A 27,931-nucleotide genomic window follows, 5' to 3' on the forward strand; every position below is an offset into this window, starting at 1 on the left:
TGGACTAGTATACCTACTAGTTACATATATTATGTATAACGTACGCGTGTAAAGGCTTCAACTACCAACAAGTCGCTCAGCGAACTATGGAAACAGCTATGGTAGGAGTTTCTCTGAAGAACACGATTCGAAATGAAGATAACCAATGTCACTGATCAAAAGTAAAGAAATACGTGTTTCGGGATTTTTAAAAATTGCCACTCCTGACTGATTTTTAAAAACTCCACTCGAGCAAAGCTGGGGCAGGTAAACTTACATCACTACCCTTATTACAAATGCGTAAGTGTGTTTGTTTGTTGGTTTCTCCTTCTATAACGTCGCAACGTACAACGGTATAATTAAAAGCCTGGAGAGTGACATAGGTTACTTTTTATCCCGGAAAATCAAAGAGTTCCAACGGGAATTTTAAAAACCTAAATCCACGCGAACGAAGTCGCAGGCATCAGCTAGTATGATATAAGAAGAAATCATGTAAATATGTAAAATATCATGTAAAAACTCGTACAAAACATTACCATAAAACATACATTCACGTGTAATATGAATATTATATTGAATATGAACATTATGTTGAATAATCATGAAGTAGTTATAGGAATATGTATATAATAAATTAACGTTAATGTGTTTTCCGTTAATTGGAAGAGCTTTGCGCTGTGAATTGCTATTATTTTGTACTTAAATAACGTATTTTATCTTGGTACATAATATATTCTGCATGTTTAAAATCGGGCCGGCACGGTGGACATTACTTATAGTACACGACAGATCGAGATGGCAATCGGGGAGGGAACTCCCCGCACACCCGCACAGCCCCCGCAGTAATCCGGTGCGGGTGAGCGCAGATGACGTGCGGATGTGCGGGGCGTCCCAGTACCCCGATTGCCATCTGGACCTGTCACGGACTATACTTTGTGTAATAGATAGTCACTCTTGTCATTGATCCTTTGTTACAGCAAGATCATAGACGGAATCATCACTTACCACCAAGTGAGATTGCAGTCAATGGCTTGTATCTAAATAAATAAAAAACCAGCCAAGTGCGAGTCAGGCTCGCGGAAGGAGGGTTCCGTACTACAGTCGTATTTTTTCGACATTTTGCACACGATAATTCAAAAACTATGATGCATAATAAAAATAAATAAAAATCTGTTTTAGAATGTACAGGTGAAGACCTTTCATATGATACCCCACTTGATATAGTCACTTCGAAAGTTGAAAATACAAATTATTAGTTCATGACCACAATTTCATTTTTTTTTGTGTGAGCTAACCCTAAATTCACGGTTTTCAAATTTTTCCGTGACAGGTGAAGACCTTTCATAATATCATACCCCACTTGATATAGTTATCTTACTTATAAAATTGAAAATACCTACTAATTATTAGTTCATGACCACAATATAATTTTTGCCACGCTGTCGCTGGTTCCAGAGTGGCAGATATCACAAACCTTTGAGAACATGATGAAGAACTCTCAGGCATGCAGGTTTTCTCATAATCTTTTCCTTCACCTTTAAAGCAAGTGATATTTAATTTCTGAAAAGTAGCTTCGTAAAGTTAGATGTACGTGCTTGGAATCGAACCCCTGACCCCCACGAACGACCCCCAAGTCCCCCCACTAGGATCACCGCTGCGAAAGATATAATAATCGCTATTATTTTATTCATATTTCGCTTTTTACGGCAGCAATTTTCGCGAGCTTCGTAAAAAGGGAAACGAAATGCCGAAATCATCGGATTTCACGGTTAATGTAAAATTTAATATCGTTTTGGCGGATAATTAGTGTCATATTCAGGAAATTATTGCTGGACGTCCTATCTTCTTTATTTATAAAATTCAAAGTGCTGACTGACTGACTGACTTATTTATCAACGCACAGCCTAAACCGCTGGTCCTAGAGACGTGAGATTTTGAGTGTGTGTTCTTTGTAAAGATTTAGTATCCATTAAGAAATGATTTTTCAAAATTCCACCCATCAGTGGGTTAAATGGGGGGGGGGGGGGGGGGGTGGCAATCATTATCAACCGTTAGACGTCCACGGCTGGACTCGTAGGGACTTCCACACATCAAGATTCAAGATCTTGTCGGTGATATCGGGACCGAGGGGTGTGGCCAATTTTGAGCAACTCATGCAAAAATAATTAGAAAGGACATAATAAGTAGATATGTCTAGCATTTGAAGCAACGTAAATTAAACTATGACGCTATTCAAATACGTCTAGCTTTTACAATAAAGCGTACTAATATTTCACTACATATCTGATCGCGAGACATTACACCACCTCTGAATTTTGCGGATGAACCTGACTCGATAGAATAACTATAATTACCTACTAGAAATGACACTATTTTGAAAAGCACTTCAGTAAAAAAAAATTACAGTACATTAATTTTAATCGAAACACTTTTTTTTAAGTATGCAGTTGGCATCTTTGTAACTTTTAAATCAAGTGGGAATTACGCCATTTATATTCAACTTTTCAGTTTGAATTAGCATAATAGCTCTGGGATGCGGCGGTGCTGCTTTAGACTAGGACTGAAATATTGAAATCACAGCGGAGTGCCGTATGAAATTCATGAAATTCAATGTATTTCATATTTAAGCCTGAAACACATAATTATTAATTAATCTTTATTCATTTTTACAGGACTTTAATTCGTATATATGACAGTTCTATCATACCTTATTAAATATATTAGCCTTACATTTATTTAAATAATTGGATAAAGTTAAGTTTTCATATTTCATTAATGCTTTTGGAGTAGGATCACTAGGCATTAATATATACATAAAAATTAGCCTTATGAACAATTTATAAATTCTTCATTTTCATAATAGTAATTTTTTTTCAAAATTTCGTGGGAACTCTTTAATTTTAAAATAACCCTATAAAACACTAAAGGTCTTCAACTATATGCATGCGAAAAATTATTTCGTTCCGTAGCTCCGTTGTGGCATGATTGAAGGACAAATCAGTAAGTCCAGTGAAGGATGACCCTCAGCCCGCTGGACCGATGGACTGGAGAAAGGTGGCGGGAAGCGGGTGGATGAGGAAGGCGGAGGACCGTGTTTGGTGGCGCGCTCTTGAAGTTATAGGGGACCTAGACAGGCTGATGGATTGGACTGGACTGCACCAACTATGATTAAGAGTTGTCTGTGAGGGCTAAAAACTCTAGATTTATGTTTTTCATTGGCCTTGCTACACTCTTTCCACGGAAAGAAGTTAGTATAGGGGTCTCTCTGTTGCATAGTCCCATAAAAATGACAAAGACAACAAACTCAGTGAGCGTTAACCATTTTGAGCCAACCAACCAATCATAGACAAAACTATATTTTCGAATTGAACTTTGAATGTTTTTTGAAAACATGTTTGTGATTGATTAGCCACTCAAAACGGTAAACAAAGTTTTAGCCTTTATTATTTGTATGGGACAGTTTGTATGTTATGTAACAGAGATAGCCAACTTCTCCCTCTGGATAGAGTATAGTGTTGCACTAAAGCTGATGGATTGAACTAATGGCCCGCTATAGTCCGGTCTCTTGGCGCGCGACACCTATTGATTTTATGTTAATGTTGAGTACAGAACTGTTACAGCTCGGTAGTAGCTCGCAGGCGGACTGGATGTATAACATACTGACAAAACCACACCTACTTTGTGAATTGAGCATTTATTAATCTGATATATTTTGTGAGGAGCTTTTTCAGGTGATCTATAATTATTATACTCCTCATTTGTACCACCACAAAAAGGATTACATAAAAGAACAAAAAAAAGTCATTTTGGTCTCTGGGATTAAAAAATAGACTATAGTCAGTTTTTCCATAAAGGTACTATTTAAAATTTCACGTAGTTTAGGCAGTAATCTACTTTAGAGGTATTGGAAATTATTATAAAAAAGATGTCCAGAATTTCATATTACCTTAAACCATAAAAATCAGCTAAAAAAATGTGTAAAGAAATTGTGAATTCGGAACGCTATTTTTTGCTGAAAAGGTCGAGTGTTTACAAGAAACGTTGAAATGTTCATAATAACAAAATACGTGACTTGACTTCCGCCAATAAGCAAACACTTCATAATAATATATTCCGTAGGTATGTTATGTAATACGTATAGAGTATAGGTACATTAATATTTTATCTAACAAAATAACAACCGATCACGAAATTATAGGAATACTGAAAACGTGTATAATGTACTTCATTGATCACTATGATCATGATCAACCCATGACCCGCTCACTACAGAGCACGGGTCTCCTCTCAGAATGAGAAGGGTTTTGGCTATAGTCTTCCACGCTGGCCAAGTACGGATTGGCAGACTTCACACTCCTCTGAGAACATAATGGAGAACTACTCTCAGGCATGCAGGTTTTTTCACGTTGTTTTCCTTTACCGTTAAAGCAAGTGATATTTAATTACACATTAATCCGAAAAGTTAGAGATGCGTGCCCCTTACCTCCGACTGGAGGCAGACGTCATAGCCACTAGGCTATTACAGCTTTTGATAAAACAGTTTAATTCAACTTCAATAGGCTTTTGCAATTTTTGCAATTTTACCGAGTGACATTTTAATGATATATTAGTTGGTAAAATGGTCTGCAGCTTTATTATAAACATGATTTATCCTAAAAGCAATTTCAGATCAGATAAAACCTCACATTTGTATTTTGTAGCAGAATATTTTGGTGCTCTCAACGAAGTCATGTTAAAACAAAACATACGGACATAATAATATATTTAGTGGTATATCATCGTAGCTAAAACATATAAAGCTACTTACTTAAATATAATGTTCAACCAAAATTGTATTATTATGATTATTATTTTTGTGCAAATATTTTGAGAATTCTAATCAGAGTCGCTAATCGTTACTTAAGATTGAGTTAAAACGAGACGAAGTATCTTATTGTTAACAGAACCGGAGACTTACGTAATGCTGTATATTCCTATAATTGATGATTGTAGTAGGACTGGAATTGTTTGTGACATGTTTTTAATATTTGTGAATGTTATTACAATTTATCGTTGGCGTATCTAATAAAATAAAATAATAAAGAAGAGAAAGTTTTATGTGAGAGATATAGCTCTGTCTCGTTTAACTCAATTTTAAGTAACGATTAGGCGACTCTGAGTACGGCTATTAGCCATACTGTGTACTATTTATACTACTACTTAATTTAAAAAGGGGGGTGTATTTTTAAGGATCATGCATGTATGTACGTATGTGAGTTTCTTCATTCCTCCATAACTTTTAAATGCTTGAACAAATGTAGATGTGTATATGTTGTACCGTTAGAATCCTAACGTCACCTCGAATACTGGCTATAAATTAAAATTAAAAAATCTGATAAGGCGGCTGTGTTTTATGCCATTTTCAAATGTGAAAAAATATTTTTATTTACATTTTAATGTGTTTTTAATTTTGGAAATTATTTATTAGTTAAACATTTTAAGTACTTTGCCTATAATGCAAACTCAAACTCAAATCACGTATTTAGATTGGGTATTATTGTATACAGTTACTGTTTGTCTCTCTTATATAAAAAGAACGTCTAAAATGTGCAGTAGTTTTCATCCCCGAGACAGCGGCCGAAGTCCGCGACAAAGGACCTGCGATAAAGCAACAAAACACAAAGGCGTGATAAGGATCGCGCCACACAAAGCCCCTCGGGAGGCGACAATGCATTAGATATGCGAAATAGATTGCACTCCATGTTTATTGAGGCGACATCGCTCTTTAAAATATTACGGTCCAAAAAGATCAACTTTGCAGGGGGTTTACTGTCATTTAATAATTTTACCCGACTACGAAAAAGCCAAAAGAAAACGTTATGATTCTAGCAGTCTATGTATGTATGTCTGTTCCACTGTAGCGCCTATGACTTTGATGAAAGAGGTGTCAATCGATTCGTGATTATGGTCCGGTTGACAAAGACTACATTTTATATGATCAGAATTAATATGGCGGATTTTTTACTTCGAAAAATTGAGTCATTGAATTTATTACTAGCCGTCAATTTTGGATCCTACTATGACTAGCCGCAGCTGCAGCCTTCCACCATGACAAATCAGAACCAATTTCGAAACTGTAAATTTCTAAATTGCCTCTCCCGGTATTCGAATCCGAGATCTCAGAAGACCTTAAAATAGAATAGAATGTATTATTTTTATTCAAACACACACACACACACATCTGGTTCGGAATACATTTCCTACCGAGAAGTACCAGCAAGAAACTCGGCGTTTGCTCTCCTTAGCACTCATACCACTGCTCCATAGAGATATCAGGGAGGTCTCTTCTTATCTTAAAAGATTGTTTACCCACAATGGTTCTTGAAAATGAACTGTGACCTACGAATACAAACAATACACTGTGACAAACACAAAGGCGTGATAAAGATCATGACACAGTGCCGGGACGACAATACGCGGGCGGGGCAATAGGCAAAAATTATTGCGCATCAAGTTTTATTACGTTGGCAATATTTGCTATATTGCTCTTCAAAATGCGGAAGGGGGTTCAGCACCCGTAGTACAAGATTTTACGTCTCACCAAACCAAACCAAATTCGAGAGTCGAAATACTTCCCCGTTACAGTAAACTGGATCTTAAGTAACTTGTTTTAATGCTCAAGTTTGTCTACACTTCTACAGCCAGCGCTCCAAGCGGAACCATTGCGAAATTAAAATCAGTGGCATTGAATATTTGACTTCAATTCAAAGCTGTTTAGGTCCATTTTACTGTAACGCGGAAGTATTTCGACTCTCGAATTTGGTTTCGTTTGGTGAGACGTAAAATCTTGTACTACGGGTACTGTGCTATCGCTACGTAACCTTTCTGATGCTACGGCGTAGCAGTTCGTTGTGACGTAGCGTTCGTAGTGATGTTCTGTTTAAGTCAATATTTTAGCACTGTAGCCCTACCGCGGTTGTTTGACAGCTACAATGTCACGATCGCAATCATCTCTGATTGGTTAATGCTGTTACATAATATTAAAATCAACAAACTACTAACTTAATGTTTGATCTTGGACTGTAGACTCTTGAATTTCTTTTAATTTCTCTGGACTGACTGACAAATTAGACATTATTATATTGACATGTAAATCTATATCTTGGTCAACTTCTGACAAACAAGTTTCACTTAATGCTGCTCTAGACAAAGTATCTGCAATGTATAAGTAACGACCAGGTTTGTATATAACAGTTAAATCATAGGGCTGCAATCTAAGCATAATTCTTTGCAATCTTGGGGGAATATCATATAGAGCTTTTTTGAACAGAGTTATGAGAGGTTTGTGGTCTGTCTCCACTGTTATGTTATGTCCATATATGTATTGGTGGTACTTAGTACAACCAAAGAGGACAGCTAGTAGTTCTTTCTCGATCTGCGAGTAGGACTGTTGTATTTTACTTAAAGAAGCAGACGAATATGCAATGGGTTGCTTGTCATGGGATAACACTGCACCCATGGCATCCTTCGATGCGTCTACAGATAAAATTATTTCTTTTTTAGGATCATAGTATGTTAAGACAGGTGTTGAACAAATAACTTTTTTAATATTATTAAACTGAGACTCATGGTGCTCTGACCAATACCATTCAGTATTTTTAGATAAAAGTGTTCGCAAATGACTTATTTGCTGTGACAAATTTTTAATAAATGGACTAAGATAATTGACCATACCCAAGAATCTTTGAAGATCTGTTATATTTTTAGGACTTGGCATGTCACAAATAGCTTTTACTCTAGACTTATCGACTTGTACACCTTCTTTGCTAAATATATGGCCTAAATATTTAACTTCTTTTTGACAAAACACTGACTTTTCTTTGTTAAATTTTACATTAATTTGACGTGCTCTTTCTAAGACTTTTTGTAACCGTTGATTATGTTCTTCTATCGTTCTACCATAAATAAGAAAATCATCCATCATAATTTTAACACCTTCAATATCACCAAATCTTTTTATCATTTCTCTATGAAATATTTCTGGAGCTGCATTAATTCCAAAGGGTAACCTAGTGAATCTATATCGTCCAAAAGGTGTAATAAATGTACATAGCTTGGAAGAAGCTTCTGACAACTTGAGCATCCAATAGCCTTTATTCGCATCTAATGTTGAAAAATACTGAGCTCCGGCAAGACTAGATTTAATTTCATCTAAGGTTGGAAATTGGAAATGTGATCTTAAAATTGACTGATTTAGCTTTCTAGGATCAATACACAGACGTAATTTACCATTCTTTTTTGACGTTAAGACTAGAGCGCTTACCCATTCAGTAGGCTCTTCAACTCGTTGTATGACTCCACTTTTTTCCATAGATTCTAGCTCTTGTTTTAGTGGTTGATGAAGACGGAATGGAACCCTTCTGCATGCCTCTATAGATGGAGTTGCATTAGGTTTCAAGGTTAGTTCGCATTGAAAATCTGTTAAACATCCTAAACCTTCAAACAAATCTTTATTTGTATCAACTATATCTTGACATGTTGAATTCTGGAAAGAAACACTATTAATTTTTCTTACTAAATTTAAAGTTTTACAGGTATCCCTACCTATAATATTTTGACTTTTCATGTCGACAATATGAAAGTTAACTGTATATGACTTATTTTTATGCATCACTGACAAATTGCATTGACCTACCAGAGGGATAATTTCTCCACTGTATGTAGAAAGTGTGTTTTTACTTTTGTGTATGTTGGAAAGTGGCAGATTTAATGAGTTGTATGTGTGGATGGATAGAATGTTTGTGTCCGCTCCTGTGTCTAATAAAAAATTTACCTGTATTTGGTTTATACATAGATCAATATTCCAAGGTTTAGACAAATTAGACTTATCATCCTTTATACAATAGACAGAAGCAACATAAAACAAAGATTCATTATTTACAGACTGATTTTCACAACTAACTACTCTTACTTGATGTGAACGGCAAAACTGAGCGAAATGATTGAACTTATTACACTTTCTGCACTTGACACCTTGAGCTGGGCACTTGAATCTATGTACCTGACCACACCGGCCACATGATGTATTCCTCTGACTTGACGTTGAAGGTGTGCGTTGACGTCTTTGCTGTGACTGGTGTCTGGACCTGTTTCTATGGGACGAGTCTCTGCGACTTGGTGATCTTGACACGCGTCCTACGAAATGTAATGATGCGTCTTCCAGTGCTTTTGTTTGTTGTTTTGTGGACTCGCAGCGCTTGGCTATGTTTATTGCCTCCTCAAGGGTGTTAGGTTTTTCAATTAGAATCCTTTCTTTATAGTAAGTGTTGTTGCAGTTCCAACTAAATATGTCTCTGAGCAAGCTTTCACGTATTTCACCAAATTCACAATTGTGACTTAAATTTTTTAGATCTGTGACATAAGTGTCTATAGATTCATTTGGTAGTTGTTTCCTGCTAAATAATTTATGCCTTTCTACCGTGACGTTTATTTTTGGAATGAAATACTGTGTAAATCTGTTACAGAGATCGCCAAAACTAACTTGTTCAATATCTAGGTCAAATGAGTAAAATATTTCCAGACAATCTGATCCGATGAACTGCAAGAGAATGGCTGTTTTCCGTGCATCATCGGCTTCATCCAAATTATTTGCCTTTAAATAAACTTTTAATCGTGTGAGCCATTTTTTCCATAGCAAAGGAACATTATTACCTTCTACGATGAACGGCGGCAGGGTCATGCCCACTGGCAATGGCGTCATGGCGTGGCTGGTTGACGACTCGCTGTGGTCTAGCGGTCTTCTAGGCATTGTGTTGACAAAATCTTCATCCGGCATTGTTTTTCTCTATTCCGTTCACTCTTCTGACACCATATTTCATTGGTATGGTTTTAATAATAGATAGATGATTTTCGATTCGACTTTTTATTCACATAACAGACATGACATTATATACAAGACAGAGCAGAGAGACAAGTGACAGGTGACAAGACGTTGACATTTGACATTTGACATTAGGATATTACTACAGACTATAATATGCACAGATTAATAGAATGTAGGTACTTTAATATTATGTAACAGTCAAATAATTCAATATTGTCACAACGGATGGCCTGAACATAAGCGTTCAGTTAGTCAGTCAGTCAAATCTTATTATAGTCTCAAAGACCAAATATATGTCATTGATAACGTTGTCTTCAAATCTAACTGCATTATAATCCCAGAGTCAATGAGAGAGTATATGTTAAAACTAATTCATTCTGCCCATCAAGGTATCAACAGCTCAATCCGTCTAGCAAAAACTACAGTCTTTTGGCCAAATATGCAAAATGACATAGAAAAATATATAGGTCAATGTAATATTTGTCTATCTTACCGTCGAAATAATAGTAAAGAACCAATTATGCAACATGAGTATGAAAACATACCATGGTACAAAATTGGTATAGATATTTTTGAATTTGAACGAACTAAATACTTAATGGTAGTTGACTATTATTCAAAGTATATAGAACTTGCTAAGTTAACATCAGGCTATGCAGCTAGCCAAGTAATAACACATTTAAAGTCAATATTGGCCCGTCATGGAATTTGCAGGATTGCAATAACAGATAATGGATCACCGTTTAATAGCAAAGAGTTTAAGTTATTCACTCAAGAATGGGACATAAAACACATAACTTCTAGCCCATACTTAAGTAGGTCAAATGGTTTAGTTGAAAGGACTATTGGAACTATAAAAAATATGTTAATTAAGTGTAAAACTGACAAATCTGATATGTATTTAGCATTACTGTTGTACAGAAATACCCCTAAACAATCTCAATATTCACCAGCAGAGCTGTGTATGTCTAGAAAACTGCGTACAGTACTTCCTACTGGAAAAGAAAACTTGCTACCTAAGCTTTGTGATATGAATAAAATAAAGAAATTAAATGAAAAACAAAAGTCATACACAAAATTTTATTATAATAAACATACAAAAATGCTTAAACCATTGCATATAGGTGATAAAATTTTATTTAAACACAAACCTGAACACAAAAAATGGGTTCCTGGAGTTATTATCCAGATAGGTCCTGAACCTAGAAGTTATCTAATAAACAGTGACCTAGGACAGTTTAGGAGAAACCGTCAGTTTATCATTAAACAGTCAGTATACACATAATATCATTTTCCACAGCACACAACACAGTCAGTATACCTATAAAGATGTAAACAAAATGAAATTGTTATTTGTTAGTACTTATGTCAACTATTTTTCAGGAAAGGTAAAGGTTCAAAAACAAGTGTCAAATTTAGTAGTAGTTTGTCAATGTATCGGGAAAGGCAAAGGTCGTAAACCATGCAGCCTGGATAGTCATAAGTGATTTTCTTGTAGTGTTCTAAAATATAAACTATGTTGTACTTGTACTATGTATATACTTGTGTTTTATAAAATATCCTGTCTTGTTGTATAATAAAATTGTTTAAAAAAAAAAAATAAAGGGAGATGTTACATAATATTAAAGTACCTACATTCTATTAATCTGTGCATATTATAGTCTGTAGTAATATCCTAATGTCAAATGTCAAATGTCAACGTCTTGTCACCTGTCACTTGTCTCTCTGCTCTGTCTTGTATATAATGTCATGTCTGTTATGTGAATAAAAAGTCGAATCGAAAATCATCTATCTATTATTAAAACCATACCAATGAAATAAATGCTCGCTCACTATTGGTCACAATGCATTGTTGCAACAAGAATCGCACAAATTCAGCCAATCAGTAAAATTGAGATTGTAATAATGATTGATGCAGGTTTTAGACAATCGCCCTGCTGGTGTTGTTGACACCTTCTTAAAATAGATAAAGTCGACGAGTACGACAGGTTTATATGGTACTCGGGGTATAAGGCGGGCGGACGCACCGCACACCCGCACATCACCCGCTCTCGCCGGCATCGGGTTAGCGCGGGGGCTGTGCGGGTGTGCGGAGAGTTCCCTTCCCGATTGCTATTTCAACCTGTCGCAAAAAAATGCGCTCGCTTCGCTTGCGCTAGATGTTCTCTGGCGTATAAGTTGAGCTTTTCTAAGCTTCTTGCGAACCGATTTTTATTAAAATCTGAATATGTGCCCTGTTACTTCGAGTTTTGTTAATAATTCAGTGAATTTTGCATCTCCTAATGGATTCAATGAGTGAACATTTTGATGAGCCACTTACGGACGTCAAAAATTCTCCATAAAAATATCAGCTCATATAATTATTATATGTAATTATATTTCTTACCTCAATTACTTTAACATTATCTGAATTTTTACAAAGTAATATTATAGCACGTATTTCATTATTTTACTGTAATCAATATAAAGTCAAAGCTGCTCTATGGGAATATGTTTTGACAAAGGTTGTATGTTTACTTTATCTAAGAGTGATCAACAAATCACTACTCATATTATAAAAGCGAAAGTGTGCTTGCTTGTCTGTTGGTTTTTTGGTTTGTCCTTCAATAACGTCGCAACGGAGAAATGAATCGACGTGATTTTTTGCGTGGGTATAGTTTAAGACCTGGAGAGTGACATTGGCATACGTTTTATCTCGGAAAATCAAACGAGATTTTTAAAAACTTATAATCCACGCGTACGAAGTGGCGGGCATCAGCTAGTAAGAAATATTATAGCCACAAGGTCTTTGGGCCAACTATCAAATAACAACCGAAATGATGTATCTAAGGACACACACTAAATTGTGAGTGTAATTAACGAGTCAGCCAATAAAAAGGCAATTTGGTGTTCCGCTCAGAAGGATTACTCCATTAGCAGTTAGAGTAAGACGTATAAACGAGGTAATCGCCACTCGTCCGCACAGATTTTACGATTAGCGAGGCTACACTCTCGTCGATTTAGCACTTTGATTAACTAGGGGGTGCTTAGTAGTGGTGAGTGGGCTTTCCGCCTGTGGCAGATATCGATTCTTCTATTTTTAACACTTTGGTGGCGATCTTTTAAATGCAATAAATAAATAAATAAAATAAAATGTTTTTATTTCGACCAACAAAAGGATCATATTGGTGTTAGTAATTACACGACTTAAACCTGTTTGTTAGTAAAATATCTATAACTATTTAAATTAGGACAGGATCGATTTGCCAGCACGTGAATCATACAACAGTGATTCAAGTACTGGCAGTTGATTCTGTCAGAAAATACCTTCAGGAGGCCGTTGGGGCTGCACCGGACTCTACGCAACAGGGATGTGCGCCGCGCCCGCATACTAGTATAGAAACAGTCTACATGCGCCTCGGCGAACATCCCTGACGCGCTGCAGAATCTGGGCAGCCCCATCAGCATCCTGAATGCATTATTATATTGTACACGCAGGGCGTTGTACTGCTTTTGCGTGTAATCGATCCACAGGCTGCTCGTGCAGAAGGAGGCGCAAGGAGGGTAATGTTTACGCTTGATGACAAATACCTGTCGAAAGCAATGATGAGGTCTGCATTAGAACGCGCTTGCATAGAAGATGTCTACTCTAATCTTCGACATTCCACAGCAAATTAATGAATTTAATACGTCTATTGTAATAATGAGATGTTTGTTAGGTATAAATGCCTATACTCTATTATACTCCTACTCAAACATATTTTCAAAAACATTCAAAATTCAATTCGAAAATGTTTCCAAAAAATTCGAACAGTTTCGTTTGTGATTGGTTGGTGCTTCAAAATGGTTAGCGCCCACTGAAATTTTTGTCTCTATCATTTGTATGGGATTACGTAACAGAGAGAGCGCTATATACTAAGTTCTTTCTGCGAATAGAGTATAATATTTAATCTTTGCACGCCATTGTATAGCTTTTTTATGGTGATACTAGTAAGAAATAATATTTTGTAACAACTTTATGCACTCACAACCATATTTATGCAAATATAGTAATGAATTTATTGGAATTGAGAATTTTTTTTTAAAAAATTTAAAATGAAAAATATTCATAGGCACGTAAGAGTGGGCATTAATCTTGTATGTGGTTGTTGCATGAATGGTTTCGGGTAAACATTAACGTATGTAAATAATAAATGTAATTACGTGTCGTCGTGTTTCACGAGCGGTTGCCCGTCGCGCGTCGCCGCACGTAAACGTAAACGTAAACAAGTCAAATATCTTTGATATAAAGTGTAAACACATGAGCTGGTGAACTTGGGTAGGCGTAAAATTTGACTGTAAACAACGTAGTGGCACAGTGTAAAGAGAGATACAGTAGTCCGATGCGTTATCTCGTAGTAAATGACGGTAAACGCTGTGGTCTTGTTAGTGGGACGTCCCGGGATATCTTCGTCGTTTGTCTTATAAATTGTGACCAATTTTGTCAAAATCAATCAACCAGAACGTCCATCTGTTCCATAGGTAGAAGCGGCGACGACCTCCCTGGCGCAGTGGTAAAGTGCTGTGGTTTTATTAGTGAGAGGGCCCGGGTTCGATTCCCAGCAGGGGTTTGAATTTTATAGTTTCTGAATTTCTGGTCTGGTCTGGTGGGAGGTTTCGGCCGTGGCTAGTAGCCACCCTACCGGCAAAGCCGTGCCGCCAAGCGATTTAGCGTTCCGGTACGATGCCGTGTAGAAACCAAAGGGGTATGAAAACACAGAAGTAGGATACAAAAGCCTAGTAGAAAAAGCTTTTAAAATTGTAGTAAGCATTGTACTGGCTTGTACACACCACTTCTGAATAGTCAAGTGAAACAACCAACAAAATGTAATTTATTATCGAATTTTTCCAATATATGTTATTGTTATAGTTGCACATAGTTCAATTAGTGTCCGATGGCTTGTGGCATGTAGCCACAAATCTCGCTGTCGGCTCTGCGTTGCACACAATTCGTCATCGGCAATAGATGGGCGACACTAACCCGATGAATTCCGCGCTACACGTCGGACTGCGCGAGTGACATCGCCACCAAATTGCTTTCATTCATATTTTATACGATTTTATTTTATTTTATTTTATTTTGTTTATTTGAAAGTAATCAACAGCGTAAATACATAATAATTATTTAAATTTAAATCTAGGTATAACAGAAGGCCAAAAGAGATTACTTAAAATTATAATTAAACTATTTTAACAGAATAGAGTTAGAATAAATGTAGGTATATACAATAATAAAATAAAATTACAACAGTGTGTGTATGATTGTATGTGTGTGTGTATGCGTGTGTGAGTGTGTGCTTATGAGTATGTGTGAGCGTGTGTGCGTGTGTGTGTGTGTGTAAATGGGAGTGTATGATTGCATGCATATTTAGATGTTAGCTACTTTTTTTTTGTTTTACGATGATAGTTTCTTAATTCCTTTTTAAATTTATTGTTTGATAGGTAAAATAAGTCAAACTCAGCGAACTGATTGTTATAAGTACGTACCAAGCGTGGAATTATAGAATTTCGCGCATAATTTGAGTTAGATTTGGGAACATTTAGAAGGCGCGTGTGACGCGTTCTTGAAGGTTGAGCATTAAATGAAAAGGCTGAGAGTAAGCTACGATACGATACATTATCACTACACATATTTATTTACGTGACGACCTATGCTCTGTAGTCCATTTTTAATTATCATCATCATCATCATCATGATCAACCCATAGCCGGCTCACTACAGAGCACGGGTCTCCTTTCAGAGTGTTGGCCATAGTCTACCACGCAGGCCATGTGAGGATTGGTAGACTTTACACACCTTTGAGAACACTATGAAGAACTCTCAGGTATGCAGGTTTCCTCACGCTATTTTCCTTTACCGTTAAAGCAAGTGATATTTAATTACTTAAAACATACAAAACTCCGAAAAGTTAGAGGTGCGTGCCCGGGATCGAACCCCCGCCCTTGGATAAGAAGGCGGACGTGCTAACCCCTAGGCTATCACAGCTTGTATTTTTTAATCCCGGAGACCAAAATGACGTTCCGTTATCAATACTTAATGTAGCAATTACCCTCATACGTTTGTATGAAGAAAGCACCGAACTGTGCCCACTTAAGGCTCAACAAGGATTCCCATACAAATCTTTAACCTCGTGTCGATTTTACGGAAATCTGGCAAATAACAGAGAATTAGTTTCTAGAGCGTGTCTCCTAACTATCGAGTTTGATTGGTTAATATTCAAATGATAACCAAACTAGGGTCAGTCATCGTTACTTCGCTTAGCGAGCGCATCGATCCATATGACTACCTACTCTATAGGGATAAGATAAATTGTAATATACTGAACTCGTGTAAACCCACTGTCGGTCGTTAGTCTAGTTCGTATGGGCGCTACCCTGAACCCTGACTCATGAGCTCATGAATCTCTGCGGGAATGGTCTCCGCGACTTAATAGCTTTTAAACTGCAACTCCGCATTAAAACATTAAAAGGCCATTTCTCACGCGTGTTTTACACACCCCCGCATGTAGAGTCGGTCAAGAATACAGAACTATTTTAATATACTGTTGTTCTATAATATTTATCATTTGTTCTGGATATAGCTCTTTCAACAGTTATTTGAGCAGGCATTTTGGTCGCGCTCTTTGTTATTTAGTAACTTTAGTGAATACCGAATGATTGAAATTCATAGATAATAGCAAACACACTTTGTGTAGGATATAATTAATTTAGACTACACAATTTTCAAACCCCTATTTTCCCCCTTAGGGGTTGAATTTTCAAAAATCCTTTCTTAGCAGATGTCTAAGTCATAAAAGCTATCTGCATGCCAAATTTCAGCCTGATACATCTAGTAGTTTTAGCTGTGCGTTGATAGATCAGTCAGTCAGTCAGTCAGTCACTTTTTCCTTTAATATATTTAGAAGAGATAAATAAAAATATAATTTAGCTTGACCTTAAATACTTATAATTTTCTCATTCACCAATGAGTGATTCATTTTATTTTTGAAAAGTCCGTCAATTTAAAAGGTAGAATCGAAGCTTTACAACTTAGCTTTCAGAAGCAAGTATAAAACAAAATGGCGAGTTTTCAATCAATGGCTTTTCTTGCTTCTAAGCGTATTTCATGAAAGCCCTCTGAAAACAGCTTACCAGCTAACTTCAATAGAAGCGGAACGTCGAAAGTTAAGAGCTTTTATATTACCTTTCCTTGAAAACATTTTTGAATAAAATTAATAAACAAGGCGTAATTTAAAAAAATGAAAAGGACGACTGTTTTCCCAAAAACATATTTTAAAAGTAAAAATTTTCATATTTGAAAATGGCACCATACATACAAACCCTATTATCGATTTTTTATTGAAAACTAGCTGATGCCCGCGACTTCGTACGCGTGGATTCGGGTTGTTAAAAATCCCGTCCTCATTCATTTCTCGGGATATAAAGTAGCCTATGTCACTCTCCAAGTCTTTAACTATGCGTATTCTATCGCCTGTATAATGGGGAGTGCTCTGAAAAGCTTTTTGACCTCATTCCACCCTCTTTTTTCTACAACCGCACCGCGCGCCACCGTAAGGAATTTCATCCTCACCATCTGGGTGTCTGGTGCACTTCGACCGTCCGCTGCGCCAGATCCTTCTTTCCACGCACGTGCAAATTGTGGAACCAACTCCCATCGGCGGTGTTCCCACTAGATTATAACATGGGGTTATTCAAGGGGCGGACCAACAAATTCCTAAAAGGCCGGCAACGCATTGGCGGCTCCTCTGGTACTGCAAATGTTCATGGGCGGCGGTAATCACTTAACATCAGGTGACCCGCCTGCTCGTTTGCTCGCTATATCTATTAAAAAAAAAATTATACAAATGCAAAAAATCATGTCGATCCGTTACTCCGTTGCGACGTGGTTGAAGGATAAACCAACAAACAAACACACTTTCGCATTATGGATAGTGATTATGGAGTAGGTTAACGTTAAAAGTAACATAGTACTTTGAAGAAAAGTTTCCACGATTTTCGCAACGGCCCAAACACCGATAAATTCCATCCAATAGCCCTTAAATTGCCAGTAAGAAGTTGAAAACATTTAATTCCTTTAAAAACACATCTCGTAATACATTTCTCAGCGCGTGATAGATGACCGGGGAGGAATTTCTTGAAAAATAACACGAACGCTGCGAGCTGGGAATTTAAAAGCTGAAGAAAAGAGTGTGTGTGCATGTGCCAGCTGTACTAGAACCTATTGGTTTGGCACGTAGCGATGGCAGGAGACCTGATGGTATGACGCTCGTACCGTGGAAGATGGGCAGGTCGCTTATTTGGGATGCAACTTGTGTAGACACTTTAGCTGCATCCCACATTCAGGCGACCTCCTCTATGGCGGGTGCAGCGGCCATCAGCGCCGAACAGGCCAAGAGGCGCAAATATGAAAACCTCGATGGGAGCTTCGTATTCGTGCCTTTTGGTGTGGAGACCTTGGGGCCGTGGGGCCCGGGGGCTCGAGCTCTTTTTGAAGAAATTGCGAAAAGAGTTATCGAGTCAACCGGGGACCCGAGAGCTGGCAGCTACCTTGGTCAAAGAATTAGTTTGGCCATCCAAAGGGGTAATGTTGCCAGCATCTTGGGTACAATGCCTCGCTGCGGTGGTCTCGATGAGGTTTTAGATTTAATTTAATTTATTTTAGTTTTGATTTAATGTTGTTTATTTATAAATTAAATTAAATATAAGCAATAGGTACCTAGTAATGTATCTAATAAATAAGTTGTTCTTGTAAAAAGAAAAAAAAAAAGAAAAAAAAAAAAAAAAAGAGTACTTTACTACTTAGGTAACGTGTTTCTGTAGCTGCAAGGTAAGGTCACAATCGATCTAAAGTTGATCTTCCGAACCTAGCTTTCGATAATTGTTGTTTGTAGAAATTGTAGACTAATGCTACTGCTGTCATTCGCATTTTCAGTCTATTTATTATTTATATTAGCTATATATATAAAGCGGTTTTAGGGTTCCGTAGCCGAAGGGAAAATTTGAGCCTTATTAATGTCACTCTGTCTGTCTGCCTGCCAGCGTGTCACGGGTCTTGGTGTAGAACGTTGACCCAAAACCGAATATTGAAATTCAATTAAATTATTTTTCAGGGGGGCTCCCATACATGAAAAAGGAGCCGGAAAAAAAACATCTTAGCCAGCATGTGGGGCATCATTGCCTAGACCTCATTGAGTAAAGTGCGCTTATTGAAAGTATATACGAGTAAGAGATAGTTAAGGTGGTTAAGACCTTAATTATCTCGGTTTTTTTTTCAAAAACAATATAGTCAAGTATAAGTATAGTATCATGCTGACTAATATTACCCTTTTCCCCTCCAATTACGGGTAAAGCTTGTGCTAGGAGTAGGTACGACAATAATGCAACAGGTGGGGTTTGAACCGGTGACCTTCCGGTTTCAGTTCGCTCCTTTAACCGTTGAGCTATCGAGGCTAAAATTAAACAGTACCTAATCAATAGTGACATTTTTAAAAACCTAAATCTGAAGTCGTGGGAAAAAGCTAGTTCCCGATACCACGTGGAAGTATATTAATAGGACTTGAGTTACAAATCCGTTTTCACCGCATTCTCCGTTTATCCGATCGCGATCCGTACAGCTCAAGGATGAGACGGCGTCTGACGGCGTCAATGCGGCGGGTAATTGATTCTGTCGTTAAGACAGCTTTTATAAATCGAGCTGAACGAAGCTTCCGCTTAGCTTATAAGTTTTTCTTTTAAGATTCCAGCTTATGCTATAGCTACAAACTTACTTACTTTAACGGGTAAGGAAAACATCGTGAGGAAACCTGTATGCCTGAAAGGTGAGCGAAGTCTGCTAATCCGTACTTGGTCAGCGTGGCGGATTATGGCCTAAACCCTTTTTATCCTGAGATTAGTAGGCCAGCGATGATGATGATGATAAGTAGGTAGGTCGTGATAGATCGCGAGAGCTCTTAGCTCGGGGCGAACCACTACAGTTCGCGACAGGTCGAGATAGCAATCAGAGTATGAGGCGGGGACGCCCCGCACAACCGCACGTAACCCGCGCTCGCTATAGTTAAAGACCTCGAGAGTATGACATAGGCTACTTTTATCCCGGAAAATGAAAATGAAACAGTTCCGTTCTAAATCCACGCGGACAAAGTCGCAGGTATCAGCTAGTTGTAGATATTTTTAAAGCCAGGATGGATGTACAGTGTACTGACAACATTGAGTTTAAAAAAGTGTTTCAAACAAAGGCATTCCAAGATGTGTTTATTAGGGCCTTGTTTACCCTCACAGGGGCAAAGTGGTATGTTAGCTTATAAAAAGGGCCAAAAAGGGCCAGCTTGTAACGCGCCGGTCCGGGGCCGGTGTTAAATAATTAGGTCCCTTATTTAGGGAGCCGGAGCCTTGTCCACAATGAAAGGAAAATACATTTTGTACTTAACCTTTTTCATAAGTATCATGTATATACGAAGGCGAGTTGTTAGTTCTTGTGAAAGCTATTTGCTAAATTGGGGTGGACGAATAAAGTGATGTAGGTCAGGACCCGCTATCCATACTAATGTAATAAAAGCGGCGTGTTTGTTTGACGGTTTGTTTTTCTTTGACACAGCAGCGATTTTACATTACGTATGTGTGAAGAGATATGGTCAAACAAGAGTGGCGCGGATAAAAATTAATTTTAAATAATTTATTTGTTGAAAAAGAGTTACAGTACGCGTCCGAAAGTAGTGTACATCGACCTCAATGTGTAATTCAATTCAATTCAATTCTCTTTATTGCGAATTTGGGTTAGTTTACAGATCTTAAAAGTATTATTAGTGTAGGTACATCCAAATTCTACCTTGCGGCATGCAATTTAGAAAGAGATAGCAGATTTATAGAGCACTGTCTCGGTCGTTGAGACCGACAAAACGTCATATAGGTATGAGTGACAGAGACAACGCACTATAAAGCCGAAATGCCATTCTAAAGGCCCATGTACATTACTTTCGGCCGCGTACTATACATCGCTGAAAGATTAAAAGATTTATAGGATCAGTTTTTAATCCAAATAAGATGTTTATTTGCTCGAATGACTGTTACAGGGAGTGTAAGTAGCGGTTGAAAAAAAATTAAACGCGCACGGATTTCCATTTCATTGAAAATGAGTCTGCAAAAAAGGTTTTTAGTAAGAAAACGGTCTACTAATGCACTACCTGTGTACGTGTAATTAAAACACCTCGATAAAGATGGAGGCCTAAAAATAGCTGCTCTCCTTAGCGGCCATTTTAAATAGGTACGCCCGCGAAAGTTACTCTCAAGTTGCATCTAATGAAGTTTTGCTCCAAACATAGACAAAATGCCTCTCTGGAAACATAGTATATTGATCTGTTCCTAGGACTGTACAGGGTGGGTTCCTCGGCCCGATCTTCTTTGTCACATTAGTAATGGGATCCAGCTCTGGGGTTCAGCTAGCCACTCAAATATTGAGATACTCCAGCGCTTCCAGAACAATGTTTTAAAGGTCATTTGCAACGCACCGTGGTTCACAAAAAACTCCGAAGTGCACGAATACACAGAAATCCCCACGGTAAAGGAGGAAATAGACAGGTCACTTGAGGCCTACAAACAAAGACTTGAGCGTCATAAAAACAGCCTGGCAGTCCAACTTCTGGATGCCAGTAACAGCACGTTCCGCCTTAAGAGGACAAGTTTGGCCAGCATAATATAGCATAATAATTCATATTGAAGAAGGGATGTCACACCGCTGGATGTGCAAAGCCTAAACTGTGAACATTTACGAACCTTTATATTTATAGTCTGATCGCAGATAGAAGAGAAAGAGTGAACAAAAAAAAAAAATTAGTAATGGGATAGGCTAGTACTCACACTTCGATGGCCTTGTTCCAGTTGATGACGTAGCCGGAGAGCGCGAAGGTGTCGATGTTGACGACGTGCACGTTGCCGCGCTCCGTGCCCACGTGGATCCACTTGGACTGCAGCGGCAGGTGCAAGCATGTGATCCTGCGGACAAAGGCACAATGGATATTCATCCTGAGCTTCAATGCCTTCAATGAATTTTTCGTAAGTCCGTTTAGTCGCACGTTAGCGCGCTCCAGATCACCCATACCGCGCACTTTAGCTGCGCTCAACGCATTGCTGAAGGAGTCCCCTCGCTGTGACATAATATTTGCTGACAAATGGGCTGACCTCATGGGTCAGATCTTGCACTTTTGTGAAAATTTATAATTTTGCTTTTTAAAATTTATAATTTTAACAATTTTTGTAAGTATGTTTATGTTAGTTTGTACTCGTAGTTTAATTAGTGTAATTGGCTTTATGGCCGTTCTAATTAAATAATAAATAAATAATAATAATAATAATAATGCCTCTGGGTGTTCTATAGGATTTGATGACCTCCCTGGTGCAGTGGTGAGCGTGTGGTCTTACAGGTGGGAGACCCGGGAGGCACAATTTGGGAATTTATAATCTCTAAATTGTCCCTGTCATGTCACCAAGCGATTTAGCGTTCCAGTACGATGCCCTGTAGAAACGAATAAGGTGTATCTATAGGTTTAGTAAAATCGTGAAACCCCTTCCAAGTTAGCCCGCTTCCATCTTAAGCTGCATCATCACTTACAATCAGATGAGATCGCAGTCAAAAGATGAAATCGATAACAAGAAATATATCAATGAGCGAAGCGAGGTCTCCGAGTCTACTTGGGTGGATTTGGATCTGTCCGTCCGTCTATCAGAGCTTCATAACTTCTAAATTAATGCACATAATGCTCAAATTCACAAACAATATGTAATACTGTTTGATGTACTTAATTGTGAACACAAGTTGAACACTGATTAGCAATGAAATGTTTTTATTTTGACTTTCACAACAGTAACTTTGTATATTGCACTCGCTAGCGATTATTGATGTAAGAAACGTATAAAAAAGAAGATTGATTATAATTAATTCGTAATTATGCAAGATGACGCGTTGTTATGTGTTTTGCTAATGGCGGCCGCCTTCGTGTGTCCTCGGCCGCTCTCGTTCGCTGTCGGTCCGTGCGCGAACATATACTAAAGTTTCAAATAGAAATAAAATTATAATACACATTTTCAATACCCGCGCGACGAGGTAGCCCGAGGCCCGATCCGTCAGACGTACCTACATACAAACTAGCGCAAACACTTTTCTATTAAGCACAAACGCATTGTGTCAATCTACACGCCTTGAGCGAAGTTGCCGCAGTTCTGGCACACGTGTAGATATAATATCTACTCGTGTGGTTCTGGCCTATTTACTCGTTATATACCAGCTATCTACTCGTTATATACTAGCTATGTGATAGCCTAGTGGTTAGGACGTCCGCCTTCCAATCGGAGGTCGGGAGTTCGATCCCGGGCACACACCTCCAACTTTTCGAAGTTATGTGCGTTTTAATTAATTAAATATCATATGCTTTAACGGTGAAGGAAAACATCGTGAGGAAACCTGCATGCCTGAAAGAACTCCATAATTTCTCAAAGGTGTGTGAAGTCTACCAATCCGCACATGGCCAGCGTGGTAAAACCCTTCTCACTCTGAGGAAATCCGTGCTCTGTAGTGAGCCGGCGATGGGTTGATCATGATACCAGCTATGTACTCCTTATATACCAGCTAGTTACTCGCTTGACTATGCAGACTGCCAACAACGACGATTGTACTAGCTCGGACAGGGAAACATATAACTTGTAACTTGGTACATTAATTAATGCAATAGGCAGACAGTACCCGTAGTACAAGATTTTACGTCTCACCAAACGAAACCAAATTCGAGAGTCGAAATACTTCCGCGTTACAGTAAAATGGACCTAAACAGCCTTGAATTGAAGTCAAATATTCAATGCCACTGATTTTAATTTCGCAATGTTTCCGCTTGGAGCGCTGGCTGTAGAAGTGTAGACAAACTTGAGCTTTAAAACAAGGCATTTAAGATCCAGTTTACTGTAACGCGGAAGTATTTCGACTCTCGAATTTGGTTTGGTTTGGTGAGACGTAAAATCTTGTACTACGGGTACAGGTGCAGATAGAAAAGCGTTAGGGCCAGCGCATGATGGAGACACAGAGTAAGTGTACAGCTGAGTGTTTTAAACTCAGCTCTATGTCTATGAAAATACGGTTGAAATTGGTACAATAAAAACGTCTGACTTCTGAAAGTAAACTTTTGCAAGTGTAATCACTGTAAAGTGATTGGTTTTGTAACATATTCGCTCTCTCATATTATCTCGGCAGTTGATAAATTCAATTTCCAGACCAAAGGCCTAATTTAGAAATTAATAGCTTTTGCCCGCGACTTTATCCGTGTGATGTTATTTATAGCCTTCCGCACTCAACAAGCTGACAAATTTTACCTCTTTATAAGATACACTTCCAAATTGATCCTGTCGGGAATCGATTTCGGGATTTCCCACGTAAATCATAAAGCCCTCATCACACTGAGCCAGGGAAAGGGTCAAAACGTTACACAAGTAAAGGAAGAAGAAGTTTATAGCAGAATCGAACACAATACATTACAGGAGGGTATTATGCAAAGCATATCATGTGGGATAGATTCTATCGTACGAGCATAGTGACAGGCGGGGAACATTCGTGCAGTATATTCCGATTTTATCGCCGCTTCATGAATATAGAGATCCTTGTATCATCATACATATGTTGTGACAAGTTTACAGATACCTATTTCAATAGCAGACAGATGTGCAATCTATTTTTAGGGTTCCGTACCAGAAGAGTGCCAACTACCACAACCAACCTATTACTAAACCTCTTCAGTCCATACGTCTAACTGTCAGCGGACTGTATCTCATCAACTTTACAGTAATTACGTACGTAATTTTTTTACAGTGTATGTATTTATGTTGCCACTGTAACAATAAATAATGAAAACCAAGAATTTAAAATGACCGCCATTTAAATTTAAAAAAATAATTAATCTTGTACTATGGTACGGAACCCTTCGTGTGCGAGTCCGACTCGTAGATAATTGACCGGTTTAGTCGGTTTGTGATGACATTGGCGAAGTATATTGAGCTCGTATGGCTCTACTAAAAGCAAAAAGCATGATACGCGAAAGCGTCTCGCGCATATCTCTATGCGTAGCCCTTGCTACGTATGCCTCTATGCGTAGCCTTCGCTACGTATATTTCTATGCGTAGCCCTTGCTACGTATTTCCCTATCCGTAGCTCTCGCTACGCGTATCTCTATGCGTAGTAAGGCGCTTTTGCGTCCTTACCGCGAACGAACAATGAAACCAGAAACCTGGAAATATTAAGAAAAACCAAACCCTAGACATCTAAAGTACCTGCCGGGCAAATCACGTCACTTACGAGGATCTCTATTAAGTTTACTATGATTTGTCTATCTTTTAAACTAAATTCTAAAATCGTTGTTTCAGTAGAACTTCTGTTTCCTTTCTTGACGAGTTCCTTTCGAAAATCTTAATCGGATCTTAGCAAAAATTAAATAAGACCAAATCATTTCAAGTCAGTTCACTTGATGACATCTAGTAAAAAGTAAATAAATTCCGATGGAAATAGTGAAGTAATCATAATTATGTTCTCGTAACCAGAATCGGCACACATCGATACGGCAACCTAAATAAGAAGTCAGCACGCAACCTGCTCGTTGCCACGATAACAGATTTATTGTAAGACCGCAGTTTTTACATTAAATTACTTCTTATAAATTGCTCTTTATAAAAAAAATTTAGAAGACGAAAGTAAAAGTAAAAAAAAAATAGAGATAGCGAGCAAACGATGTTAAGTGATTACCGCCCACCCATGAACATTTGCAGCACCAGAGGAATTGCCGATGCGTTGCCGGCCTCTCAGGAATTAGTTGGTCCGCCCCTTGAATAACCCCATGTTGTAATCTAGTGGGAACACCACCGATGGGAGTTGATTCCACAGTTTGCACGTGCGTGGGAAAAAGGATCTGTCACAACGGACGGTCGAAGTTCAACACACACCAAGTTCTGCTTAGGGGTCGCACAAAAAAACAGCCAATTACGAGTCAGACTCGCGCACCGAGGGTTCCGTACACAGGTATTTTTTCTACATTTTGCACGATAAATAAAAAACCATTACGCATAAAAATAAATAAAACTATGATTCAGCAACAACTACTCTTTTCAAGAAGCAAATTTATTCAATGTAAAAAAATCATTATGATATTGCTATATTGCGTGTATACTGTATATTATGACTTTTGAAAATTCAAGCCCTAATGGGGCAAAATAGGGGTTCGAAATGTGTGTAGTCCACGCGGACGAAGTCGCGGGGAAAAACTAGTATGTTACAAAAGCTTATATTCAATCGCACAAAGAAATTCTAAACATTGCGTAGATGATGTCGCACAGTTAGATCCTTATAAAAGTGAAAAAGCGAGAGGTTTTCAGCACATTAGCGAGTAATGGCCGCTCAGTACTGCTCGCTCAGGGTAATGAGGCTCATGGACGCCGCGCCGCTCCGTCAGCCCAAATCACAATTTATATTTACAAATTCTGGACATTCATTCTGGGGAATATTCGCTTTTATTTACGTTTTATCGAGCTATCCATTTCATTTTTATAATATATTCGTCAGAACAGATTCTAATTTTAATATTATTCGTATATCTAATTTTAGATTACGTTCTTTTTAATTTTTCTTAAATTACAAAGCGGCCATTTGGAAATCTTTATTATTTGGTTGTTATAGATAGCGGCAATAGTCTCTACCTATTACGGTTCATGAGATACTGCCCGCTGACAGATAGACGGACGGACAGCGAAGGCTAAGAACAGTACGCGCCAGAAAATAACATCGACCTTTAGAAAGAGCTGGCGGTTTTGTAGAGCATTTTCCCTGTCGTTGAGATCAACAAAACGTCACAGGTACGAGTGACAGAGACAACGCTCTACAAAGTCGAAACCTCATTCTAAAGGTCGATGTACATTATTTTCTGCCGCGCACTGTAATAGGGTTAGCACCTCAGCACTTTTCGGGTACGGAACCCTAAAAAGTTATCCAAATACATCCACATTTGACAGATATGAGCATAACGTCGCCAAAAATATACAAGAACTACACCATGAATTAATAAATTAAGTTTTTGAAGTAGAAAAAGGTTAAGATTAAACTCGAAAGGCAAAACATCACATTCGTGTTTATGCTTCAAAGGGCACTCTCAAGAGTCTTAACCTATTTCCGCAAGTAATTTCCAAGAGTTCTTTGTGTTAAACACGAGGCCTGGCGGGAGAAGTGAAACAAAACTGTTTTTATTCACTTGCTCAAAACAAGGGGCCCATTAGACTCATAGCGAACGGGCAAACATGCGAGTCACAAAAGAACGTAAGTTCTGCGTTTATATGTTTGCCCTTTTGTCGACAGGTTTGCGAGCGGCTGCGAACTAATCTCACGGTAAGTAATGACGCAGTCTGAAACGAAAGCCTTTATCGGGAAAAGGAGGCTTAGGTGTGTTTTACATAGAAATATATTTAAGAACTCACTTATACGAAGTTCATTTTCATAGCTTCTTTTTTTTCACCAGAAGTGTGTCTGTTTGTCTGTCCGTTTTGACAAAATTTCGTACAGAAATAGCTTGCATCTCGGAGAAGGCTATAATATAGGCTACTTTTTATCGCGGAAAAACAAAGATTTCCCATGGGTTTTAAACTAATCGAAACTTGCGCGTCCGAAATCGCGGGCATTATCTAGTATTCCATAATGGAAAAGTGTCTGTCTGTCTGTTAGCTTTTCACCATTGGACTGCTAAATTGATTTTGATAAAATTTGGCACAAAAAGGCAAGACTAAAACTATAGTATAGTAGTAGTATAACAGTAGTCGTAGTAGTAGTAGTAACCTTTAAACGAAATGGGCTTTCTTTTCGTCTCATATCCATTAAAAACTTTGTAAGCGATCCGGCTGAAACAAGCTGAAACAAGTTGAAACAAGGGCAAGCCACAATATCTTACATTACGCAGCGCGAAACTTTCACAATAAATTACTATTTCCAGAATTTCGGTTAGTGCGCTCTTTTGGTACTTTCAATTTATTAAAACGAACCTATTTATTTGTTCGCAGATTAAA

The 27,931-nt window shown here is 38.0% G+C and overlaps 1 protein-coding gene across 9 annotated transcripts in view; it reads right to left on the reverse strand.

Moving 5' to 3' along the window:
- The window catches only part of Tomosyn (syntaxin-binding protein tomosyn), a 276,177-nt gene that overhangs the window by 38,657 nt on the left and 209,589 nt on the right, over positions 1-27,931 (reverse strand). For all 9 annotated transcript variants that reach the window (XM_069501906.1, XM_069501905.1, XM_069501907.1 and 6 more), the window contains exon 4: positions 21,713-21,847. In XM_069501906.1, coding sequence (XP_069358007.1) covers positions 21,713-21,847 — 135 coding nt within the window. The remainder of the gene's footprint in view (positions 1-21,712; positions 21,848-27,931) is intronic.

This window comes from Maniola hyperantus, chromosome 11 (genome assembly GCF_902806685.2).
Source record: "Maniola hyperantus chromosome 11, iAphHyp1.2, whole genome shotgun sequence".
Lineage (NCBI taxonomy): Eukaryota > Metazoa > Arthropoda > Insecta > Lepidoptera > Nymphalidae > Maniola > Maniola hyperantus.